This window comes from Lutjanus erythropterus, chromosome 3 (genome assembly GCF_056507025.1).
Source record: "Lutjanus erythropterus isolate fLutEry1 chromosome 3, fLutEry1.hap2, whole genome shotgun sequence".
Lineage (NCBI taxonomy): Eukaryota > Metazoa > Chordata > Actinopteri > Lutjaniformes > Lutjanidae > Lutjanus > Lutjanus erythropterus.
This window is the reverse complement of record NC_139319.1, coordinates 16506411-16532132: the sequence shown is the minus strand read 5'-3', so window position 1 is coordinate 16532132 and position 25722 is coordinate 16506411. Positions and strand designations below refer to the sequence as shown.

Here is a 25722-nt window from a genome sequence, read left to right as displayed (position 1 = left end):
CAATTAGGACTAACAGCTGTTGACTCGTGGAATCCTTTATTTTCACAGGCAGACAAGGAGTTTGTGTGGTCCCTATGGAAACGCCTGCAAGTGGCAAATCCAGACTTGACCCAGGCTGTCAGTTTGGTGGTTGAGCGGTGAGTAGATTCATCTTTCAAATTGCTACCTGAGAGGCTCAATAGCTGAAAATTCCTTTATCTCGCAAGTGAAGAGAAATATGTGTGAAAGTCGTTCAAGGGGTGTTTAAGGCACCTTGGCCATTCTACTGGGGTTACGACGGAATCTGGCGCAGATGCTGATTTAAGCCTTCTTATCCCCGGTCTAGCAGTTCAACCATGGAAACCCTTTTAATGAAAACACTCTTCCTCTGCCGCACCCATTCTGGACAGTTGAAACACTCCTGCCAAATACTTGTCTTTATTGGATAAATTGTGAGATTCAATATGACCTCTTTTGCAGGGTGGCTAAGCCACACCAAACACAGTGGCATGGGAACTTTCAGAAAAGAACAGAGGTTCAGGTCTCTTCACAGTTGGATAAATTAAATATATTCCTCCTTATTAGGACAAAAAATATTTGACTTTAAATTTTCTTTGATGTTGGCAACTCTGCAGTAAGGTTGTCAAAAGTATTGACACTTGGATAATTTTTTGATGCCATGTGTTTAAAACAATACAATATGCGTTAATGATGCATTTGATAGTATCTAAATTACTGAAGGTATAAAAAAAGTAATAATGTAAGTGCTCAGTCATGAAATTTGGCTTGCAGGAAAACCAGACAGTGATCAGTGACTTTTTCTGTACCAGCACTATGTGTAGATTTTTAATAAAAATTAATAAATTATTAATTTATTTATTTTGTGTGCCTAGGACAAGCAAAATATTTAAATAGGTATTTAGGTTTTTTTGTGTTGTATCAAAGTATACAATTCTGGTATTGTGATGACTCTTCTCTGCATTTTGAACACATGCACAGTACTAATTAGGCACTTGCGAGACAAAGGCAGTGAGTAAAGACAAAGTTTATGGGTTGAAGCACTAACAAGCATTTCAGTTATCCTGGAAACAGGAATTAGTTAGTTGGATATCTTTAGGGCAGTGGTTTTTCCTCAAACCTTTTGTGCCCAAGGCACACCAAAGGGCAAGCCAAAATTATACAAACAACTATATTATTCATGAAATAATGAAATAATTCAACAATTCATTTGAAACTATGTAAAATAACATCAAATCAGCAACACACCCAGTGAAACCAGACAGGTGGCAAAATTAACAATGAGGTAATTGAAATGAAGTGTGAAGGCAGAGGTAGACACTGTAATAATTCCCACCATTTGGCAACTGCACAAATGGTGAAAACTGGGGTTCGTTTTGAAGGAACTTTTTATTTGTGTGAAGGTACAGAATTTGTCTCTATTTGGAAACAAATGGATACAAACAACTGATAGTACATTTAAAATTTTATCATAGCTTTTTGTATAGATCTGCTGTATACTGCAATAATGACAGTGTATGGCTGTCACACAATCACACAGCATACATGGAAGAGCCTCACAGCACACCAGTGTGTTGGACACATCATCTGGGAACCTCTGTGTTAGAAGATGTAGGTGAAAGCCCAGCTATGTATAGCAAAGTTTGTCGCAAGTGTGAGAGCAAGGCGGATGATTGACAGGGGTCATTTTTCAGAGGCATGCAAGTTTCTGAAAAATGTCACTGAAGTGCCATAACTGAGCTGACAACATCTCACTTGCAGGGCAGCTAAGAGAGCTGCCTTGCCACTGCTTGTATGAAACGTGCACTGAGGTAAGTCAGGTAATCGAAAAAACGATTACCACCATTCATTTAAAAAAAAAAATGCCCAGCCGTTCACTGCGTACTCCAGTGCGATCGCTCTTCAACAGAAGAATGGGATTGACCTGGGAATGCAGTACCACACTGACATGGCTTGTTGAAGGCACTATTTAATAACCACTAAATCAAACAATTTGCACTGGGACACCTAAACATTGACTTCTGGCAAGTGGAAATCTGACCCATTTGCCTGAGCAGGCAAGTTAAAAAACAACATTAAAGGTGAACCCTGGCACTAGTTGTTTTTTCCACTTACATATGTTCCACATACCATCGAAATGAACCTAAAACTAGATTCAGTGCTTCAGTTTTAACTTTGTCTTTTGAGGATATCTTAGAATGATATTTTCTCTGTCATGAGTGCATATTACATACTTTTTTAGGTCTGTCAGGTGTTCATAGACCCTTAATAGGAATAAAATACAGTGCAGCAGTGTACAGAGAGTTCCTCAGTACCTTTGCGTCTCATTCCGTCTCCACACCCTCTTCAGTTCCTTTATAGCCCCATAGGAAACCCATCAAAGTATGTTGGTCCACTGAGACTGGTGGGGGAACATGCACCCAGAGAGTGTATGTGTATTGTATCACCTGATGCGCAGGAGGATATTGACATGGTAATTGTGTCGACTCCAGTCAAGCGCTTGTGCCCACTGGGAACTGCCATTCACCCTCCCCTCCCCTTCCTGTGTGGATCTTGTAGAGTGATTGGTTGGTTGCTCAGGACATGGTGAACATAGCCCAATATACAAGGAGATGTAGCCGGGCCAGCCTGCGTTCCAACTCCTCCGGGGACGCCAGATACTTATTTCAGTGTCTACTGGGGGAGAGGGCTGATCAGAAGAGGCAAAGAGACGAGAGAAGAGGCCTCAGAGATGGGAGGTGGAGAAGGAGCAAGTGATGAGTAGAGGGAATGGGTGGCCCCTGGTGGCCTAAAGAAGTTGAAACAAACAGGTCCCCAACTGATGCCTTGTTTTTGTCTCCCTAAAAGTTCATTATGATAAAAGAGGTGCTAGTGGGCTAAAAAGAAAAGTTTGATGTGGCAGCAGGATAATACAGAAGCTCCCCTTTTATAACTAATTGCGCATTTTTCCTTTGTATTCACGTTATTAATTATTTTCTTAAAATGTAGCCTTCATAAACATGATAAGAAACTAACAAAAAGAACATTTATCGTCGCTTTCCAGTGAAAACCACTTTTTTCCAGATTTGGTGGTTTTGAATTTTTTCGACAAAACTGAAGGAGGGAGTTCTTCTTTATGTGTTCTCCAATTTCTTAAGCCAAACAAACCATTTTCAAAACCGCTGGATCATCTAAAAAATGCACTGGCACAAAACTGAAAACATGGCTGTTTTTCTTAGCTCATGAAAAGATGACATTTTGGAGATAAGCAGTTTTCACTGGACAGTGATGAAACAAATCTTGGTAACACTTTATTTGAGTGCACTATGGAGGCATTTGTACTGTATTTTAATGCATTCATAGTGCTTTATGACTACACTCATAAACAGGCATAATGTTTTCTAATGCACTATAAAACATAATAGATGTAGCTTTAATGAACTAGAAGTTCAAGTGTGTGATGGATGATCTAGACTAGTTATAAATTAGAGCTAAACTGATGAGACTTATAATACATTTACATTATTATCATTACACCTCAACAGTCAATTGTAGGAAGGCCTCATACTGTGCTGTAATAGTCCAGGCAGTATCATAAGTTATCATATGTGTTAAAGCTACTACAAGAAACTTTAATACTGTGTTGATTTTGGAGGCCCATACAGTACTGGATAGTACTGTTTCCACATCCATAACGTCAAAAATAGAATATTCAAAGTAAAATCTCCCCCTGCTTCTTTTTAACTGGCTAATGTTACTTCACCAAGGAAAATGTAAACATAGGCTCTTTGGGTCACTGTGCTACAGATTGTTTCATCTGATTTCATTATTTATTTAGTTTCCCCTGGCCTGCAGTGCTATTTATCTATCTAGATTATTTTGGTGTGAGTTTGAGACTGTTTCATAACCAGTTAAAACTTCTTGTAGTAGCTTTAAATAAAAAGAGGTACAGATTGATGCACGTCTAATAATGTATGCTTCCTCATAATGTCTCATTGTTGGTGGTAAGTAAAGTGTAATGATTTTCATGCATATAAAAGAATCTATGATACATAAGATTTGTTTGTTTTGTTTAGAAACTGAACCTTGCGGTATTAAATGTCATATTCAAAGTAAGAAAAAGACAAAATGCATTTTATCAAACTTTTTTTCACTAGAGGATAAAAGCAATGAGTTGGGATCTTCTCACAAATCATCCGTAACTGCATGCAGCCACTGTAATGGTGTCTTGACTTCCTGATTATGCAGGATTTACATTGAAAGTGAGAAAATATTGCAGAGCCCTTATTGTATTGTACTGTCAAGGCACACTGTATGACATCAGACCAATCAAACTCACCAAGATACTACATATATATATTTCTGCTGTATCTAGTGTACATCCCCTGTGATTCAAAGTTATAAAACAACCACAGTAAAAAATGCATTTAAGGAACAGTAAGGGACTATGGGCCCTTTTTTATAAGCATTGTATCTGTTGATCTTTGACAATTATACTTTCCAGTTAACAGTTATCCAGTTGTTCAATTAAGTGAATCGCAGATGACTTTGGACATGTGTTTATTTGTTTTTCTTTTGTCTTTTTTCCAGTGAGAAGCACAAAGCTGAGATAAAGGACAGGAAAGTGTTGGCGATCCTCCAGTCCAAAGACTACACAATACAGGAGCTGGAACAGGTACGGTACAGTTTGGTCCCTAACTTTCTGTTTAGTGTGTGTTTGATCTCAGACACATTAATGGAGGGGGGGGGAGGGGGGAGTGGGGGGGATGGGGGGGTCAACCAGGTCTGAAATACTTAAGTATAACTCTATAATCAGATTATATTCATAAACAAAATCTACTTTTTACAAAAGGTAATGCTGTGTTTGACAATCCTTTATAAAGTCGCCATATTTACAAATGTACAAATCATCTGTTGTTGGCAATGATCAGCTCCAATGAAGCAGATGAAAGTTAAATGCCCTCCTCAACACCATGGCCAAAGGTCCAAACAGAGGGCATTTCTCATTAATTCCTCCCAACCACACTCTCTAAACTGCATCTCCACACTGCTTATCTGACATTTTAATTGCAAGCAGTTTCTTGTTTTATGTCTTTAACTGAAACTGTTTTGTTTTTTCTATTTTTTTTTTATCTTATATGGTCCTCTTTTGCCTTTGTTAGTTTGTCATTACAAACAATGCTTATTCTTAAATATCAGGGGAAACCTTAAAGAATAAATTTTTTATAAACGTCTATAACCAAGACAATGTCTGTGTATTTTTAAGTAAACACTTCCAGCTCTTCCTCTCTTTTACTTTCTTTCTTTTGCACTGCCCCTTGGGTAATATTTCTTGATGGTACAGTATGATGGCTGACGATAACGACATCACTAATGTAATTTACTCCAAATCATCATCCCTTCACTGAAGCATCTGTCAGTCTCCTTCATTAGCGTCCCTCATCCAGAAGCGTGTTCATTCCTAATGAGACTAGCTGTAATGGAGTCATCAACTCACCAGTGTTTTTTTTACATTATACCCTCCTCAGCCATCTTAACTCTTATCCTTGCGATACAGAAGTTACAGCAAGTAACTTATAGGAGCACAGCAGAGCAGAGTGAAGTCTCAAGGAGAAAGGCAGACATAGTAACGTCACTCATGAAGCAATGCCTGGAAAGTTATTTAAATGATTTTTTTTTTTTAAACTTTCTCACCCGAGAAAGTGACCAGCTGTATTTCCTGTCTTAACGTGACTGTTTTTTACTGACCCTAGGCCACAGGGCAATCCTTATTGTTGGTTGACTAGTGTGATGAAAAGTGCTGTCCAACATGTAAAGATGTGCTTAATTTCATTAAAGATAACTCTACTAGATAAGAATTGAAATATAAATAATGACTGATGCATGAGCACCACTGACAGCCAACTTGCAAGCAAATCTCTCACACTTAATGTGAATGGCCTTCGAGATAGGACAGCGTCAACAATGCTACAAAACCCAAGAGAACAGGCTGCTACATTCTAGAGAATATGTAGAACATGATTATTTATAACATAAGAATAAGGAAAATAAAAATAAATGTGTAAATGTAAGACATTTTTTAATGAATATGTCAGAATGGCAAAATTTCTACTGTAAGTACTGTGTTGCAGTTGCATTAATGTATAGTCCATCAAGTTTTAAGCCACTATAGCAATGATATTTCTGTAAGAACAGCCTGCTGTAACATATTATGCATGGGGAAATTATTATTTTTTTCTGTAAATGCCACTTTAGAAATGAAATACGTGTGTTTTTTGACCTTAACTTCAGACCTAGAGTTTCCCAGAAGTTTTATTCTTTGGTGCGGTCCACTCAAAAATTCTAAATATTATTAGATCTAGTGAAGTCTGATTTTTCAAGGCTTCGATGAACAGAAATTTTATTGATCTACAATAATGTAACTGGTATTTGTGGCTTTAACTGTGCACTTAAAGTGTTGGCAGGCAGATAACCTTTCACAGCTGATTAGGGTTATTTAACCACACATACTTAATCTGTTTCTGACAAATTTACTGTCTCTGCCAGTGTGTCAGACATTTGGGCTTAATACTCTCCAGCTGAAGACAACAGTGATGTAACAGTACAAATAATTATGTGACAGGGGGACTGGAGGAAAGCTGCCCATCTTACAAGAGTTCTTATAATTGAGTGATTAATATATTCCTGCATTACTCATAATCCAAATTAGTTTCAAAGTATGTGTAAAAGTGTAAACCTATTAATGTCTAATCATCTGATGAATTTCAAATTGTCTTTCACAGAAAAGCCAATAAAATGTTTCTTAATTAATTCTTCAATTTCCATATTTGCATGCTTCTCGTTTCTCTTTTCTGTCTTTTTCCTCTTTAAACTGTCTGTAATGAAACTTGCAGGCTGTTTGAGAATCTCATTAAGAGCACTGAGCTCTGTGCTGTGTCATCCAGCCCTCTGACAGTCATCATCTCATCCAGTCTTGAGCTATGCACTCCCAAATAGTGATTAATTGGTTTTTCCTCTTCTTTTTTTTTGGAGATGTGATGGTCCACTGAGTCCACACAGGATCTTACACTCCCTTTAATATCTCCACTCTCCAACTTTGATAATGTTTCTTTCTCTCCCCATTCTTGTTTTTTTCATTCCACCTCTTTCTCTATATTTCCCCTTCCCCTCTCTACTCCTTTCCATTTTTGTAACATAATTAGCTTTCATTTTTGAACTGCACTGGGAATTTTCAAATGCTAATCTTTCTGTCCTAGACCTCTTAACTTGGCGGAACCCCCCTTTTTTTCTCCTCTATCAATTGAGCACTACTGGGGTTCAAATTGTTCTCGCCTACCTCATTATCAACGTTTGAATTTATTTTCTGCTCTCCAGTATAAATCTCTATTAAAGCCCCTCTGTTCTTAGCACGGCGAGCTAGAAGTAGCAAGGAACGCTAAATCCACTATCTGGATATATCTGAGCGATTTTTCCCTCAACATGGCAATTAATTGCATCCCAGAGCACAGTGTTATTTGAGAGGAGGGTGTAGCCACAGAAGGCTGTGGATTACCAGCCAATGCCAAACCCCAGCTGATGCAGTGTTAAGAGGCCAGCCCCCTCCCTACTAAGGCCACAAAGGCTGCCAAAAAACATGAAGTGAACATATACCAGCATCAAAAGTGGGTGGTCATTAAAATCATTGTACTATTTCTGATGGACTGAATCATTAAACTGATCATCATGGACATTTATGTTTTTTTTTTTTTTTTTGTTACTTATTTTAGATTTTAAATGAGGATCAGATTGAGGTTGATAGTTGAATGTGTGTGGTTGTATTCTGTTTATAGAAATTGCTTTTTTAAAACCTTTTTCTCAATTAATCAATAAGTCGTTTGGTCCATAAAATTTTGGGAAATTGTGGAAAATGTTAATTACTTACAGTTACTTACTGTCACAGAGGCATAAAGAAACCAGAAATGATTTACATTCAAATAGCTGAAATCAGATAATTTGGACTTTTCTTAAGAATGATTAATCGGTTAACAAAATTAAAAAAAAGTTCTGATAAGTGTTTTATGTAAATTTATTTTTCAACAAAAACACCAAAATATTTTATGGTTCCTGGTTCTCAAATGTGAGAATTATCTGCTTGTCTTTGTCCTGACGTTGTTAACTGAATATCTTGGGGTTTAGGTATTAATTGTATTATTATTTATCTTATAAACAAGTCATTTGCTGATGTCACCTTGGGCACTAGGAAATTGTCATGGTTTTCTTTAATGATGGTGCTTAATAGATCTAATGATTAATTGAGAAAATAATCAGAATATATAAATTATGAAAATAATCATTAGTCGCCCGCCTTCTGTTGCAAGTTGCTCAAGGGTAAAAAATAATCAAAGTTTTTAGTTATTTTTGTTTTAATTAAACATTTTATTTAATATTCACAGATTCAGTAATTAGACTGTTATGCCTGGAAAATTTAAACTTGTTGGTTTTATGTAATTTGGACCCTGGTGAGGACGCAATCCAGACTGTGGGTGCTGTTATATACAAGCACTGATGATAATTATAATATTTAAAAAGTGAAACATTAATATCATTTTTTTTAACATCAGTTTTTGTAGTTTTTTAAGTTTCTATAGATAATATCATTATTGTGAATTCTTTTGGTCATGATAATCGTGTAGTGAAAATCTGATATCATGACAGCCCTAATGCAGATCTTATTTCTGATTTGAGTTTTCCAAGACTTAAAAACATATTTTAAGCTGTGGCTTTCTTTTCCCTCCTTCTTTGCCTCTATCTGTGTTGCTCTCCGTCTTTTCTCCTGTCTGTCTGTCGTCCACAGAAAGTGACAGGGCAGCAGCAGGAGATTAACAACTTGGTCCAGAGGAGGAGGACGACAGTGGATGAGGAGAGCGCCTTAATGAAGAAGGAGCTGACAGCTCTGCGTGAACAACTGGTCAATAAGAGTCAGGAATTTCAGGTCGGTGGAACAAATTTTCTGTGGCAGTCAGGGCCTCAGAGTCGAAAAGTCTCTTTTCTGTGTGGCACCAAACACGACAAGTCCCCCGCAGCTTTAGCCACAGGCGTTTGAATCATTAAGAAGAGAAAGAGGATTGCTCAGCCCTCTTGAACACAATCTCGATGTCTTTGTGTCTTCGTCTCTTGATTTTCACCCTCACTCTGTCTCACCTTTTCTTGCTTTTAGCTTTCTTTCCTGCTACTGACAACAGAGAATACTTAACAGCTGGAAAGTCTGTGTGTGTGTGTGTGTGTGTGTGTGTGTGTGTGTGTGTGTGTGTGTGTGTGTGTGTGTGTGTAAGAGAGAAAGATGGAGAGAAAAGGAAAGCAGGTTGTTAACTTGCAGATAAATACTTAATGACTGCTTCAGTGGGGGAAAGTGAAAAGTGCATGTGATGGTGTGGCTTCTCCCTAATTATACTTAGATGGGACCCAGCTATGATTAATTGATAAAGGAATGGTCCTTACACAGTCTTGGTGAGGTCTCATGGCGAGAAATTGTGGGGGACAGCATCAAAGGAGACCTGGGTTGAGTCTAATGGGTCTTGCAGCAAGCACCATTCTCATTAGGAGCCTGTCATTAAAGCTGACAGACTGGCCCCTGTACCTGCATGAGCCCGGCTCTTGCGGCACGGCACGGCTCACACCAGCCAACATCTGGCCACGTGGGCCCAGTCATACAGCACAGGTGACCTTGGCCAATCAGCGGCCCATGCAGGGGGCTCCCGCAGCAAAGCCGGTCCACTGTTTACATATTCATCTCAGCCTCAACCCCATGAGTTGCTTCTCTTTTTGTATTTCTCCAGCTTTCTTTTTTCTCATTCTCTCAGTTTGAATCCCCACCTTTTCTATTCCTCTCCTTCCGTCACCATTGTTTATTTGGCCCCTCACGACCCCCTGCTCTCCTCCTTACACACACACCTCTCTTATCCAGGAAATGAAGACGGAGTGTAGGAGGAAAGAGGAGGAGGAGCGGCAGGTGGTGGGGGCTCTAGAGGAGGAGAAAGAGGGATTAACTTCCCGCTGTGCCGCCCTGCGAGCTGACCTGGAGGAGAAAGAGAGGCAGGCCAACAGCCAACGAGACCAGAGGGATGCTGCCCAGGCCAGAGTCAAGGTACGAACACGGGGACAAGTCCATTCACACACAAACACACAGACGCTCACACACACAAAGTTGTACTGGAAGGGCCCCGTCCTCTAGGTTTCCCTTTCTTCTGCACACCTTGAACTCTCCGATCCCTCATACCCTTTCCTCCTCAGCATGTGAATATAAAAGGATCTCTGTAGCAAAGCACACGATTTAAATATGCAGGGACTATATTCAAAGGAGGGAAAAATTATGATTCAACATGGGGGAGACAGATCTGCATTGGTTGGGGTAAAAAATGAATTGATTGACCACAACTGAAAGGAACTTGTGAAGTCATTTGCATGTGTGGGTGCAAGAGTTTCTACTTCTGTAATTCATTCTTGCCAAATACATACGTGCAAACTAGACACCTTTCAGTGACAGTCATGGTTTATTGTTTCAATCAGGTCATTCATGTGAATCATATACACTCATGTACACACACACACACACACACACACACACACACACACACACACACACACACACACACACACACACACGTACACTCACGCAAAACATCCTCAATTGTGGTGCAACAATAAAAGAGGCAGTGTTCAGCTTCATCACATCTCGTCATAAATATGTCCTGAAAACATTTTTTTTCAGTCATTTTGCAATCTGGAAAAAAGGATTCACACTATTAGAGGACTAAAGTTTATTTTTTGATTGTTTAATGCACTTTATTTGATAATTAAGTAACTGAAAACTCTAAAAAAAAAAGTACAAGTTGCCTTGACTTAACACTGTACCATTATGGATTCCCAACTTGACATTTTTGGCATTGTGCATCTAGTGTGTATCTAGGTTTATATACTAAACAAACAATATAAGATAGGGTGTAAAATGCATTGACAATTATTTTATTTTATTTTATTTGAACTCATAAGCAGTGAGCCAAAGATCTTGTATGCCAGGAAAGACATGCCAGGAAAATGAAAACAAGCATTTAAATGTAACACAAATGATCAAACACTGAAATTTTTGTTGTGAAGAGGTTATGATATGTTGATTTGATAGATTGTTAATGTAAAGTTTGTTGAAATATGCTTACACCATTTTAAACAATAATACCTGTAAGCTATTCCATAATGGTACAGTGTTGCCTGAAGGTAACATCCAGACAAACGCCTGTTTCTAGTTACAACACTTATCTTCTCAACTCTTCTGCAGACTCAATGTACAAAGATAGGGCTGGCAGTAGAAGTGCAGTCTGTGTGGGCACCACACATGTGCAACTTGCAGCAACTGTGGCTGAACTGTTCAGCGTGGTAGCTGTCATGCACAGTTAGAGGTAGGCAGCATGTCCCAGTGGCTACTGTGCCGTTAATATCACTTTATTTGCTCGGGTCACCTTCCTGATATGTACTGTTGAGATACTTCTGTTAACTTGTGTGTTTCTATTTTCTGCTGTTTGTTCTCCGCTATATCTTAGAGGCAAATATTGTACTTTTTACTCCACAACAGTTATCTGACAGCTTTAGTTATTATTTACTTTGCAGATTAACATGAGCAATACAGATTATAATCATTAAATAAATCCTGATATTGTTACATGAAAAAGGCTTTATTGGACCCCAGTGGGAAATTACAAGCTACCCAGTGGTTTGTAAAGTAATATATAAAAAAAGGCTACTTATTAATTAAAATTAATTCCACATTTACCAGCTGCAGTATTAAAGGAATGAATACATCAATAATTATAATCCATTTATATAATATCTGTTATTTTGAAATGCGCCCTTCTGCATAATGAGTATGTTTACTTTTGGTATTTTAAGTATATTTCATGTAAATACTTTTACATTTTCAATGCAGAACGTACTTGTACTATTACTACTTTTGCATGCAGTGTGTTTGTGTGGGAGAAGAGTCTTAAAAAAAGAAAAGAATGATGTGGTGTTTTCTCTTCTATAAAACAAGACTATGGTTTTCTTGATGTATCCTAATATCAAAAGACTACAAAAGGCTTTTTGCACAGTAAAAGTACTAAAATTTTCTTTGGGGGGAGAATATCCCTTACCGCATTGATTTCAGTGTCATGTCATGTCACGTCTTTCACTTCTCTGTAGTTTGCAGGTCTGCAAATACAAGCAGGTAATTTTCAGAATATGTCTGTTGCTCCAGTCGTCATTATGAATCAATATTTCTCATTTCTGTGGGCATGAGAAAGACGGTGATTTGACAGTGACAGCAGCATCACTGTTTAAACATTTAACCAATCAAATCACAATCCAAGTTTTCATCCTTACTTTAACCTGCCGCCTCTCGCCATGCCCTCACAGAAATCAGCTGCCTGCCAGTACCACAGTCTCAGGACGTAGGAGCAGCAGAGGAACCTCACGTTCGTCTTTCCCTTCCTTATAGACTAAATCGTTATGAAACATATTGCTACGCTAGTCAAATGGAGTCAGACAGAAAGTCTTGAATAAGTCAGGGCTGCAGAGTAATTACACTTGGACGGGATGAAGCCCAGCAACTAGTCTATGCACATCCATCACAGCAGAAGACACTCCACCTGTTCCTCATTTTTTGTATCATACACTGATTTGAAAGATGGAGATGGAGAATATGGGGTGCACACTGGATACATCATGCCAATTTGTTTGACATGGCAAAGATTTGTCCAGGAATTTATCATTTAATCCAGTGCATGCATAGATAAGATACACCTGCTGAATGGTTATTCTGTTGTTTTCTAACTGAACAGGGAGTGGACAAAATGAAAGAAACCTCACCTGATACCACCTGATAATGTGATATCCCTAAAATATATATATTGTGATCGTCCGCATTATGTTCAACTTTAAACACGTACAAAAGTGCCTGCTTGACAGTACGAACTATGTCTTAAATAAATAACCACAAAATTTAGTCAACATCATAAACAGTCTCATCTACATGTCCTTTCTTGTAATTGCTAATGACTAATTAGCAATAACTAATTAATTCTGGCACAGTGAAATACTGTTTATAATTACATTAAAACTGTCAAGGCTTTGAGACTTTTGTGTGTTTGATGCTGTGCAATCTGCCTTTCTTTACTGGTTTCTTCTTATTCAGAGAAAGCCGCCACTAACACCTTGTCTACACCTGCTGCACAGCGAAAGCAGCTCAACAGCAGCAGCTGCAGACCTGTGTCAGTGTCTACACTGGATCTGTTCAGCCACACTCAGACTGTTTTGACAGTGCTTAAAGCCCAATGCACAGTCAGTGTAGTTAGATGTAAAAGCTTGAAGCAAATAGATTTGAGCCTAAAAAGATGTTTTAGGTTGCGTGAACTGTTAGGCGGCCAGTGTAGACAGCTGCATGTATTAAAACTGACAAGTATCTGTTCCATCAGATGGATGTGAGATGGACAACTGAGAATTATGGCTGAAGTGTGTGCTGTGTGGGCAGCCAGTAACAGCTAGGAGTTGTTTGATGTCTAGCATTAAAGGACCAGTGTATAGGATTTAGTGAAATCTAGCAGTGAGGTTGCAGACCAATATAACCAATGGAATACTGCTCACCTCATCCTCCCCTTCTAAGCAAGGATACACTATTGTAGGTGCGAAAAATGCGAATGTCTGTCTCTAGAGCCAGTGTTTCGATTGTCTGCTCTGGGCTACTGTAGAAACATTGCGTCTGTGCCTTCTGTAGATATAAACAGCTCATTCTAAGGTAACACCAACACAGGTGATTATACAATCATGAAAACATACTTATGAATATTATAGTAATATTATGTCAATAAATCTGCCTAATCTTACACACAAGACCTTTAACATTTTGTCTTATTGTGAAATTAAACATGTCTTTGTTTCCAGTGCTGAGTATGTAACTTCATTAGTCTGCAGTGGACTGAGGACAAGGTTGTGTAAATGCAGCATAAACGATTGGGATCTAAAAAAAAAGAACTAAACGTTTATATCAATAAATTGTCTTGTTTTTCAAATAATAAAGTCCAAAAGCTGTATTTTGACCCTCTTAGGTCACCATCAGTGCCATTACTGCTTTTCAGTGTTTTCTTTTTATTGGTGTTTTCAGGTATAATCAAAAGAAAATAGGGGGTTATTAGGGGTCACACATTAGTGCAAATCAGTTTTTCTGTCTCTTTTGTTTTTCTGAAAATGCTTCAAATGTGTTGTTCCTGTTCTACACCAGGAGTTGGAGGTGGAGCTACACAACGCCTGGCAAGAGCTGTCCACCTTGCAAAGCCACAGTAGCAGTCTAGCAGCCCAGCTTTCTTCCAAAGAGAGGGAGGTGGCAGCAAAAGAGGCACAACTCAGTGAACTTCGGTGAGCTCTACTAACTGAGGCACCACCTGATACACCACAGTGTCTGATTTCTTGTAACAACCAGGTGAACCACCTGATATTGTGGGATAATTTGGTAAATTTCATAAAGGAAGTGTGCATCTGTCCTGTTTAGACATATGCGTATAAATTCCCTCAGATGTGTTGGTGTGTGCACTGCAGCAGCTAGTATATTGCTCTCTACGCCGTGAGGCTTGTGGGTGACACAGGTTTCTTCCACTCTGGCTCACCTAAAGCCACTTGATAAGCCCTGCATAGTGGATGTGCTTTAAAAGAGGGAGAAAAGGGAAACGGGGCCGGCTTTGGCTAAGCTTTAGTCGATATGATAAAAACTGTGAGAACCGTAGGAGTCTTAGTGGTAATCTCAACCTTTTTTAACTACTTTTCTGTTTTAATGCTAGAGGCACTCTGACGTGTCAGTCACACCAGTGCTGGAGACCGTTAAAGGTTTAGCTAGGTGATTAAAGATGTCCTTATAAGTTAGAGGAACACTTTGTGGTAATTCCATGGGACACGAAACACATTTCAGAAATGCACTTTGATGCTGACAGTGATATGATGAGGGAACATTATTGACTAAGAAAAATCAAATAAACTTATCACTGTCATTAATTCACCATAATGTTGAAAATTGTTTAATTATTAATTATTTTGCAGTATGTGTTAGAATGTTTTTGTGATTATTTGTAGAAGTGAATTATAGTTATATCAAACTGTGCACTTTTTTAATTTAATTATTAAATCTAAGAAAAGCAACCTGTTTTAATTTAAGTTCTCTGACCTCCTCACGCCCTTTTAAGTATGAGGTTTTTTTAAGAGCCACTGAACTACATATCTTTATTAGGCAAAATATTTACATTGTTGACATATTATTTGCTTTCTAATATTATTTAAGTTTATGTATATTTTGAATAGTTGACTGTGCTGAGGTTATGTTTCTATTTATTATTTTTCTGGTTTTAAGTGCAATTATACGGATATATTTTTGTAGTCTACTACAGTTAATAATGCTATAATTAGGGATGCTGATAAATTATTGGCTGACCACAGCTATATTGATCTATATCGGTACTGGCATATATTTTGTCCGATATAATAAAAAAAATGAATATTTATTATATTATTTTTTAATATATGTATAATATGTAATTTATTATTATTATTTGTTGCTGTTTATAAATACCTGTTTTCTGTGTCACAGCCCTGAGGCTTGAATTAAATACAAAAATCTAGACGTGTAATTTCAGTACATTAATGGACAAAAGAATGGCAGTACTGCTTTATTGTGTGTTGATTTTATCAATATCTTTTCCACGGACAGTCAGTGTACAGTGTGAGTTTATATAACATGTTGCCTGTGTGTGTGTGTGTGTGTGTGTGTGTGTGTGTGTGCGCGTGTATGTGTAGTCGTGAGTGTGCAGAAGTGCAGACCCTCTACAGACAGAGTACAGAACATGCAGCAGAGCAGAGCCATCTGATCAAGCAGCTGGAAGGACTCAACCTCGACACACAGAAGGTCCTGAGGAACCAAGAAGAGGCACATACTGCTGACACGACTTCCTATCAGAGGGTACACACACACACACACACACACACACACACACACACACACACACACACGCCAAAACCTCAAACTCATTATTATTACCACTTTGTTGCACTCCACTCAGGCCTCACCCGCTGTGGTGAGGTATTTCCAAGCTAGATGTAACCTACAATTATTTGACTAGTGCCAGAAAAGAAGGACTTTTCTCACTGTATCGTGTTACTGTGAACGGGTTCTCAGCCTACCGTCCTTCTGTCTGATGACTGTACCACTGTGCCATACACAGCACTACATAGGGAGAGGGACAGGAAGAGGATTTTGGAAATTATTAGTCATAAAACATGAGCAATAATCATTTTATTGTCTGTTTATTCTTCCAATTTTTTTTTTATTTTGTCCTTATTTTGATGAGCTTAGCATTTATTTCCTGTTACTGTGGAAATAAGGAAACATGCCCATATGAGAACATGTCAGTCCTTATGTCACCCAATTCCATGAGTGTATTTGTCTCTCATTTTTCCATTTGACATGCCATCTCTAGCTTGTCTATCCTCACCTCACCTCTCCTCCCCCACTCCCCCTGCTGGGGTTGGGGGATATGACAGTATATACAGTGCAGCGATAGAGATTTGGCAATACCATTTCCACCGTGGGAGGAAGCTGTCCTTTACTGCTTGATTCCACCAGGCATGGCTGTGTCGTGGTACCCCAGAGCTGATCGCAGCCATTCTAGGCAATGCCTGTGATTTCACCTTCAGTGCCACAGTGCGTTCCAGAAGTGGCTTCCTGCTCTGCTTCACGGAGAAGACACCCTAAGTCTATTTTTGATGGGTGTTGCCTCAAGCTGCATAGAGCAGATTGAGTAGGCAGGAAGTCAGATGCAGAAGCAACATAGAGATTCAAGATCAGAAGAACAGACAAAAAAAAAAACTTAATTACATAGCCTAAGCCTACTTATCCATGGTCGAGGCACAAAAATCATATAAAAATGACCACTCCGCTTCTGAAATCCTGCTAGTAGGGCATGAAGCTGTGTGGAGGACTGATCCAAACCATGTTGTAGATGCAACATGCTCAGTGGAATCAAGGCACAAGTGTCTCAGTTATATATTTGGGGAAGGCCATGTATGCAGCAAATCAGAGCTGGATTTTCACATGCTTTCGTAATCTAGCTGCTTTGCAAGGTAATGTAATTTGGGCAGCAGGACTGTTCACCACATTCTCACAAAATGTGAGAGTGGAAGTAGGTGGTGGTAGTGCACCTTTAAGATGGTTTGCTGACTGCCTCAGAAGAAGAGAGTAAGGAAGAAAACATTTAACTACAGAGAACCTGTAACACTGTTTTATTGTTTTGAGTCTTTTGTTTTTAACTCAGTTGTTGTCTCATGTGAGGTAGCTGTTTTTGACTTGTAGAACTGCAACAAATAATCTATTAGTCGCACTGTCTACCTTTAAATTAATCATCTGCTATTTTGACAATCAGTTATTCACTTTGAGTATTTTTTTTTTAATGAATAAAGTCAAAATTCTCTGATCCCAGCTTCTTCAATTGAATTGAATATTGGATGAATATTTATGGTTTATTTACTGCCATTTTACAGTAAACTGAATATCTTTGGGTTGTGGACAAAGCAAGACATTTGAGGATGTCATCTTGTGCTTTGGGAAAGCCCAATTGTCATTTTTACTATTTTCTGACATTTTATTGACCAAACAATCAGTCTGTTAACTGAGAAAATAATTTACAGGTAAATCAACAGTGGCAGTAATTAGTTGCAGCCCTCTTTGTCTGTGGAAGTTCCAAATAAAAAGGTTATGAAATGTGATGAAATATGGTGCAGCATGGTTATTTTAAACCACCTCTTAATTTAATTGACATAACAATTACTGTACCATAATCTATAGCTTTGCTGTGATATAAAATGACATGATACTATGATAGAAGCTTTTGGACATATTGCTCCTACCTACCCCCTGCTTTTCCAATCTTTTTGTCCCATTTGTGTTTGTTGACAGCTGTACACTGAGTTGAGTCAGTGCTACCAGGCCCTCACGTCCAGTGAGTCCAACCTCCGTCAGAGTCACCAGCAGCTGAGCAGCCTGCTGGCTCAGAAAGACGAACACATTCTGCAACTCCAAACTCAGCTACAGCAACAGCAGCAGGAATACATACAACTGCAGCAACAACAGCAACAACAGCAGCAACAGCCTCAGCACACAGCCCTTTACCCCTCACCAAACAGACAAACCAACTTGAAGGTAATTATCATTCTCATTCTTCACCTTCACCCCCACAGACACCCCCTCTTTTAGAATGTATCGAGTGCATTTGAACTCCAGGCTAAAGAACTTGCTTTCTATGATGCCTGCTCCACTTAGAAGTTGTTAAACTTGGATATACATTTGTGTGGGTATATGAACAGCAGCATATGTCTGTTTATGATTCCTTGCATAATGTATTTATGCTTTTTCTTACATAATAAACACATTATATCACGATGCATCTCCCGATCACCTGCCTGGTATCTATACAGCGATGTGTAGGTTGATTAGTAGGCACAGTAATAACTGACAAGCATGGCCTGTAGTGGTGGTCTTTAACTGAGAATCACTCTCTTAATATTTCTCCACTTCATCCTTGATCTATCCATTTCTTTTAGGACCGGTGTCTTTCATGTCAGCTGTCTGATCTTCTCTAGCTCTCTGTCCTGGGCACGTGTACACTCTCTGACTTACTTATCTACCGTCTATCCTCCCACCCAAGTACCTGGAAGTCCTTTTAACACACTCTGGTGAAGAGAGGTGATTTAATTGGAGCCCAGTAGTGTTCTTGAAGATGATGTTGGAGTTGCACTTCAACATCTGTCAGTCAGCAGGGGTTTGGCTTTAACTCACTACTTTGAACTGTCACCCCAAGGGAATAGAGGCTCCTGTGTGCAGCCCCATTTTAAATGGCCTTTACAACTCCTAATGATATGTTGATAGGTGCTTCTTGGACCACACAGGGTCAAAGAACTGGTTTAGAATAGTAACAGGTATCTATGTGTTGTGCCCTTCAGCTACACAACCTCACCTTACTGTAGGACGCTGCCCTGGTTGTTCTAAACAGTCTCTTAATCTGTTCTGCAGTACACTCTTAGGAATAAAGGTGCCAATTAGAACCATAGGGAGGATTTGTTGGCTTTTTCCCGTAGGAGGAACGTCTTTGGCTCCTGGTAGAACCTTTTTTACAGGTTCTTTTTTGACTCCTCATGAACAATTCTTCCCAGAACCAAACATAAAAGTTTATGTTTAGGTTCCATCAGAACCCTGTTTGGTGGTTCTATACAGAACCTTTCTGTTCTCGAAGGGTGCTAACAAGAACCCACCCAAAGGGGTTCTACAGAGAAACATTTTATATTCCAGTGGTTATTAACTCTTATGTTCCAAGGGTTTTTATCTAGGTCCCACCCAGGAGGTTCTACTGAGAACTCTTTTATTTTCCCAAGGTTTTTATCTAGAACCTATCCAGGAGGTTCTACTGAGAACTCTTTTCTTTTCCAAGGGTTTTTATCTAGAACCCACCCAGGAGATTCAGCAAGAACCCTTTTTTTTTTAGATTACGAGGGTTTTTATTTAGAACCCATCTATAAAGTGGTTCTATGAAGACCCATTTAATATCCCAAGGGCTTTTAATTAGAACCCACTCAAAGGGTTCTCCAAAGAACCCTTTTATATTCCAAGGGTTTTTTATCTAGAACCCACCAATGAGGATTTGCTAAGAAATGTTTTATATTCCAAGGGATATATGTCTATCAGGGGGTTCTACCTAGAATCCTTCTATATTTTGATACAAAGACCCCTTGACAAAAGAATTCTACAACAATCCTTAAAGAACCCTTCCTTCAAAAAAGTGTTCTTCACAAGTAGTTCTGAGTAGAACCTTAACTTTCTAGGAAGAACCCCTTTGGAAAACTTATTTACTTATTTACTAACTCTATTTACTTATTTCAAAAAGAGTGTGACTTTTGCCGTAGTTAAAACTACATCCTGTTGCAGATAAAACAGCTCTGCAACTGATGCAGCCATGGTAGATAATATTTTTGCAGCAGTTCAGTAATTTCTGTGCCTCCGCAGACTGTAATTGTTTAATTTGATTGGTTGATATTTTCTGACAGTGCTGCCCCGAGACTGTGGAAGTTAAAAGATATCAGCTCAAATGTTAAGTGAGTTACAATCGCCCTGTCTCACTTAACCCTGTTAATTTAACCAGCGGTGAAATATAAATGGATCATTTAGTCAGTAATTAAATACTGTACTGCAGTGTTCCCCCAGTAATTAATACTACATTTAGAGAAGATGCGGTTAGTGCTGTGAGTGTGTGTGTGTGTAGTGTGGGCATGCATGTATGAGCAGTATGTGAGTGTGCATACATGTATGTACAGTGTGTTTACTTGATCAGACTGAACATGCACTCTACCCCGTGTTTCTTCCACACCCAGGTCAGAGTGAAAAAATGTGAGAGATGTAATTACAAAAATCCTGTGTATATAACCTCTGCTAAGAATTAATATTAACTTTTGTTTACTGAACACATGTAGCTGCTGTCTGGCTGATTTGTTTCTTTAACTTTCTTACCTACTGACATCAAAGTGAACAGATCAGGTATCCCAAGGTATAGCACTCAGTCAGGAGGGCTTTCTGTTTCCCACTCTGTAATTTCACTGACAGGTTGAGCGTATGTGTGTACGCGGGTGTCTGCGTGGGTGCGTGTTTGACTAAAGGTGTGTGTATCCGAGCACATAATCGCAAATTCTGTAACAACTTCCTCCCGAACACCTGTTAAATTCTAATGCTCAGGTTGTTAAGGCAGATTTGATTTTAATTTTAAATGTTTTGGTGGAAGTTACCATTGGAGGTGATCAAAGTGCTGATCGCAACAGGAGCACAGGGGGGAGACGCAGCGCTCATTTGAATATGGACCAGAGCGACGGCTTTGAACACCCCTCCCGCAGTGGTTTTGTGGAGGGGAGCAGGGATAAAGGAGGAGGATGGGTGAGAGGAATAACACCCATTGTGTGTTATACTTCCATGCTGTGCACCAAGATTGACTGTCTGTTCTCTCCTGTCTTATGTCAAGTTAACTCTTTACAGGAAGCTGAACAAGACTTTACAAAAGGCTTAAAGGATGAACAATATCAACAGTAACCAAACAGTTCTGTCAGTTAATATGAATCATGCTTTATTTTTTGCATAATGACCTCCTATATCAATTAACCTGCGGGGTCAGCAGTAGGCTGAAAAATTGATGTTGCTTTTCTATTTAAAAAGTTTGTGCTCCACATGGAAACCATCTGGTTCTGTTTTTTTTTTATTATGGATTAATATGTTGATTGGTTTTACCATTAATCATTAAAAATAAAAAATAGCAGAAAATTGGTTTTGATTGGAAAAGCCCCATCATTGAGCACAAGGTGGCGTCTCCAAATATCAACGTTTGATTGATTGATTTTATTTGACGATTAGCATATATAACACTGCACAGTAGGCATTATATACCTTTAAAATCACAGAGGATAAGATTAGAAAATATGAGATAAATTATAGTAACATAAGAATAACAACAGAGTATTGAATAAGTGAAATTTAAATTTAAAATATGAAGTGTAAAAGTGAGTAAATGCAAAAAAAAAAAAAACTGTACCAAATAAAATAATAAAGTAAGATAAGTTGAGTATAAAAGTAAGCCAAATAGAAAAAGCAGTAATGCAATTGCATTGCATATAATTGTACATAGTATTAATGAAAATTAATAGTGAAACTAAAAACACAGTCAAGTCAGAAGGCTTTATTTCCGTTGTGGTCCTCAATATAATACTTAACACATCATAAGACAAAAAACAAACAGCAGTAAGGCAGCAAGTGAAGACAGTACAAACAATATTCAATTTGAGGCACGGCTGTGGACTCAAGTCACATGACATGGACTCGAGTCAGACTCAAGTCACAAATTTGATGACTTTAGACTTAATTTGACAAAATAAAAAACCTTGGACTTGGTCCAGCTTTGCTTGGACCCATGTCTCTTTACTTGAAAGTACTTAATTCCTTCTCCCAAGCCCAAAGATTAAAAAGTATGTCAGTCAGAAAGTGCAACAAATCACTTCATTTCCCTTAATTTTCAGAATCACAAAGTTCATGCTGTTCATTCTCAGTAAGTCAGTATTTTCCCAGATATTCCCCAGATCCACTTTGTTTGAACCAAACCAACAGCATCCAATCAAATTGCAGGAGTTAACCATGAAAAAGTAAGATAGCACCACTGACCTCAAGTTGAAAAAAGTGATACCAAAGATAATTTTGTGGTCAACAAAAAACACATTTCAGAGTGCAAAATGTGCAAGTAGAAAATTACAAAGAGATAAAACAACTTCCAACTGCGTTTTACATTTAGGGTTGCACAAAGAACAGGAAGGTGAGGTCCTGTTGTTAAAATTGCATTAAATTTGGTGAAGAGCATATTATGACTTGTTTAGGACAAGAAATTCAAAGTTTAGGACTTGGCAATTGACTTGCTACTTGTCAGTCTTGACTTGGGACTAGGGCTGGGTATTGCTCAGAAAATTTTGATACTTTTAAAAATACCTTGACTTTGATAGCTGTTCCAGATAAGTATTTTTTCAATATAAATTTGATCAAATTAATTTTAACAAAGTGAAAATTACGTTACACATTACAAATCTTTAGCTTTATTTTTCATCTTCTTTTTTACACATTTGAAGCAGTTTAAATCAATAAATTGTAATCCTATAAACTTCAGTTTAACCACATTGAATGTCTCGGCACCTCTGCATTTTTCCCCTCTGAGCAGTTTTACAACATAGAAAATAAACCACATCTTGGAGATCTACTCCCAAGGTATTGATTGAAGTTCAAAAGGATGGAAATTTGGTATCCAGCTCTACTTGAGACTTGATTTGGGACTTTAGTGCAAACACCTTAGACTTACTTGTTACCTGCAGAACAATGATTTGGTTCCACCTTTGGTTTGAAGTAATTTAAAACAAAGATAAGAATAAAATTGTCATATTAGATAAGATGGAACTAAAGCGTGTTTGTTGCTTTTGCTTCATCACTAACTTAAATGAAAATTCTTGTTTATCAGTCAGTAAATCGACTTATTGTTTCAGTATTACTTGCACTGTAATTTGTCATTTCAGGAGTGTTCTGTATTGTGTGTGTGTGTGTGTGTGTGTGTGTGTGTGTGTGTGTGTGTGTGTGTGTGTGTGTTTGTACTCTAAAACAGTGAGATATCACCATACTGTCAGACTGGAAATGGCCTCATGCCCTGATCTTTTAGCTGTAGGGTCTGGCTGATCTTCAGGCACCTGGGTGACCCCCACTCACAATGAGATGCAGTCTGAACAAACTGCCAGGTTGGGGGAGGTTTGGGTTGCCAGGTTGGGTGGTGGTCACCATCAAAATCTAGAGGCAGGGAAGAGCCCTCATTAGTGGACAAAAAACTAGCGAGAGTGAACATTCAATCATTTACAAGTATCTCCCTAACTGCATCATTGTATTTATAGTGTTGGGCTATTGTCAGAGCTGTGCGGTGATTAAAGACCAACATTAGAATCCATAGCAGACCTCAGGCTTTCTGGAACCTTCACCGCAGTAAATGAGTGGTAAGATGTTAATTGTGTGGGCAGTCATTCAAAGCACTGGTTATTCTCTCATCAGCACTGGAAAGGGAAAATGAGGCATGTTCATTCACTCCAGAAAAGTTTCATATGAATATAAAAGAAGTCTCCATGTCTTTTAAATATTTACTGAAACTTTTGTGCAATAGGCCTCTTCCACAGAGGACATGTTGACATATCACAGTAGGAAAAGCAGAGGCATAAATGATAAAAAAATAGTGATCGCTAATTCCATTTAACTGCTTCAGTTTCAGTTGTTGTGCATACTGGTTCAAGTCAGAATCCCTTTTTATTAAAACAGACTGTTTTCCCTGCCACCTCATCTCATGGCTTTCCTTAAAGAATGGAAGAATTGTGCATCATCATCTCATTTTCAAAAAAGCATTACACACATTTTTATGTGTTTTTAGTAAAGCCTGACTGATATATTGGTTGACCAATATTATCTGCCCGATGCTGGCCTGTCACAGCTATATCGGTCTGTATCTGTATTGGTATGTGCTGTTTGATATGCGATGGTACAAAAACTTTTGATGTTTTTTGTAGATGGTTTTATTTATTAGCTTTATAGACAGCATATGTATATTTGTATATTTTCCTTAATTCAAGTTTAATATATACATATATTATGCTCTAGTTTATGGTTTCAGTGCTATGATATTATTTAAGACAATTAAGTTCATCATTGAACTGTAATAAAAGCTGTCACAAGTGTCACTTTCTTAGGGATCATCACAAAAAATGTATGTTTATGTACATATTCTATATTCTGTATATTTTAAAAAATCGTTTTTTAGCATATGATCAGGGGTGGAATTAACAAATTAGAACTAGCAGGCACAGGTTTGGAGCGTGTGAATGAGAGCGTGCAGTGCAGGATAGTGCAGGAGTTGGGAGTAATTTAGACTGAAGATTTGGAGAAACAGAAACCCTCTTCAGCTAAATGCCTGCAATTGACAAAACATTAAACACTAATGGTTAAAAAGTAACAAATATTCTGAGTTGTTTTTGAGAAGAATACAATATATTTTTAAAGTATTTTTTTACAGCAGTAGTTGGGTAGTATTTCAGTATTGTAACAGCACTTCTGCTTGAGTAGAGATTTCCAGTACAGTTTTACCACTGCATACGATACACAACATGTTGTTAACATGTTTAAGTCCCACGTATGGGTTTTATAGCCTGAACCTTAGGCATGGAAGCAACATTTCCCAAGGTAGCCAGGCTTATTTTTTTTCCTCCTCTTTTTTTTATAAATTGAAAGAAGCCCACATGGTGCATCTCCCTCAGCTTGTTGAGATAGTTTTAAACATCTGCTTCTAGCTTGTTATTTATGTTAGCCAATCTAAACGCTTTTAGATGTATAATTAAAGTGCTAGTTACACACACACACACACATAAATACACCCACCTCTTTGCTGGGTCACATTTTGCTTAGGTGAGGCGTTTCTTTTGATCATCATCATCATTAATAGCAACCATCAAGTGAAGAGCGATGAAACCATAATGTTACAAAGAAACACTGAAATTGAACTCAACAAACAGAATGGACTCAGCCAGAGGGTTTTCTTGTGTATTATCATTTTCTTTATGTAACTTTTGTAGTGTTTGTGACCTTTCAGTGCACCTTAGAGCAGTGTAAGTAGTCTAGAGGGTACTTTTAATCTTCTCTGCTGATGTTGAGAAATGTGATGAAATGTATAAGTCGAATATTTTTCACTTGTCTTTCACATAGGACCTGTTCTGACCGGCTGTCAGGGCCTCTCTGATAGGGCCAAACCAATACTGGATTTTTGGGCCCAGTAATAAAACAATAATAAAAACAATAAAGCTGCCTGTAAAGCTAACAAATACAAACTATCTGCATTAAATTCTGTTTAAAAAAGAGTCTGCATATCAGTACATATCAGACAACATATATGGACCAATATAGCTGTGACAGGCCAATATTGAACCAATAATATATGCCCATTTTGCCAAACTGGGCATCGGCTTCTTCTTCTCAGATATAACTTTTACATATGAAAACATTGTGTAAAAGTTAGACATTAAAATAATGCTTAAAAATTAGAGTTTGATAAATGT

At 38.1% G+C, this 25722-nt stretch overlaps 1 protein-coding gene across 1 annotated transcript in view; it reads left to right on the top strand.

The window, feature by feature from the left end:
* cntln (centlein, centrosomal protein) overlaps positions 1-25722 on the top strand; it is a 132474-nt gene that overhangs the window by 6464 nt on the left and 100288 nt on the right. The window contains exons 3-9 of the mRNA XM_084715207.1: positions 49-137; positions 4567-4651; positions 8810-8947; positions 9920-10099; positions 14261-14394; positions 15820-15982; positions 17975-18217. Coding sequence (XP_084571333.1) covers positions 49-137; positions 4567-4651; positions 8810-8947; positions 9920-10099; positions 14261-14394; positions 15820-15982; positions 17975-18217 — 1032 coding nt within the window. The remainder of the gene's footprint in view (positions 1-48; positions 138-4566; positions 4652-8809; positions 8948-9919; positions 10100-14260; positions 14395-15819; positions 15983-17974; positions 18218-25722) is intronic.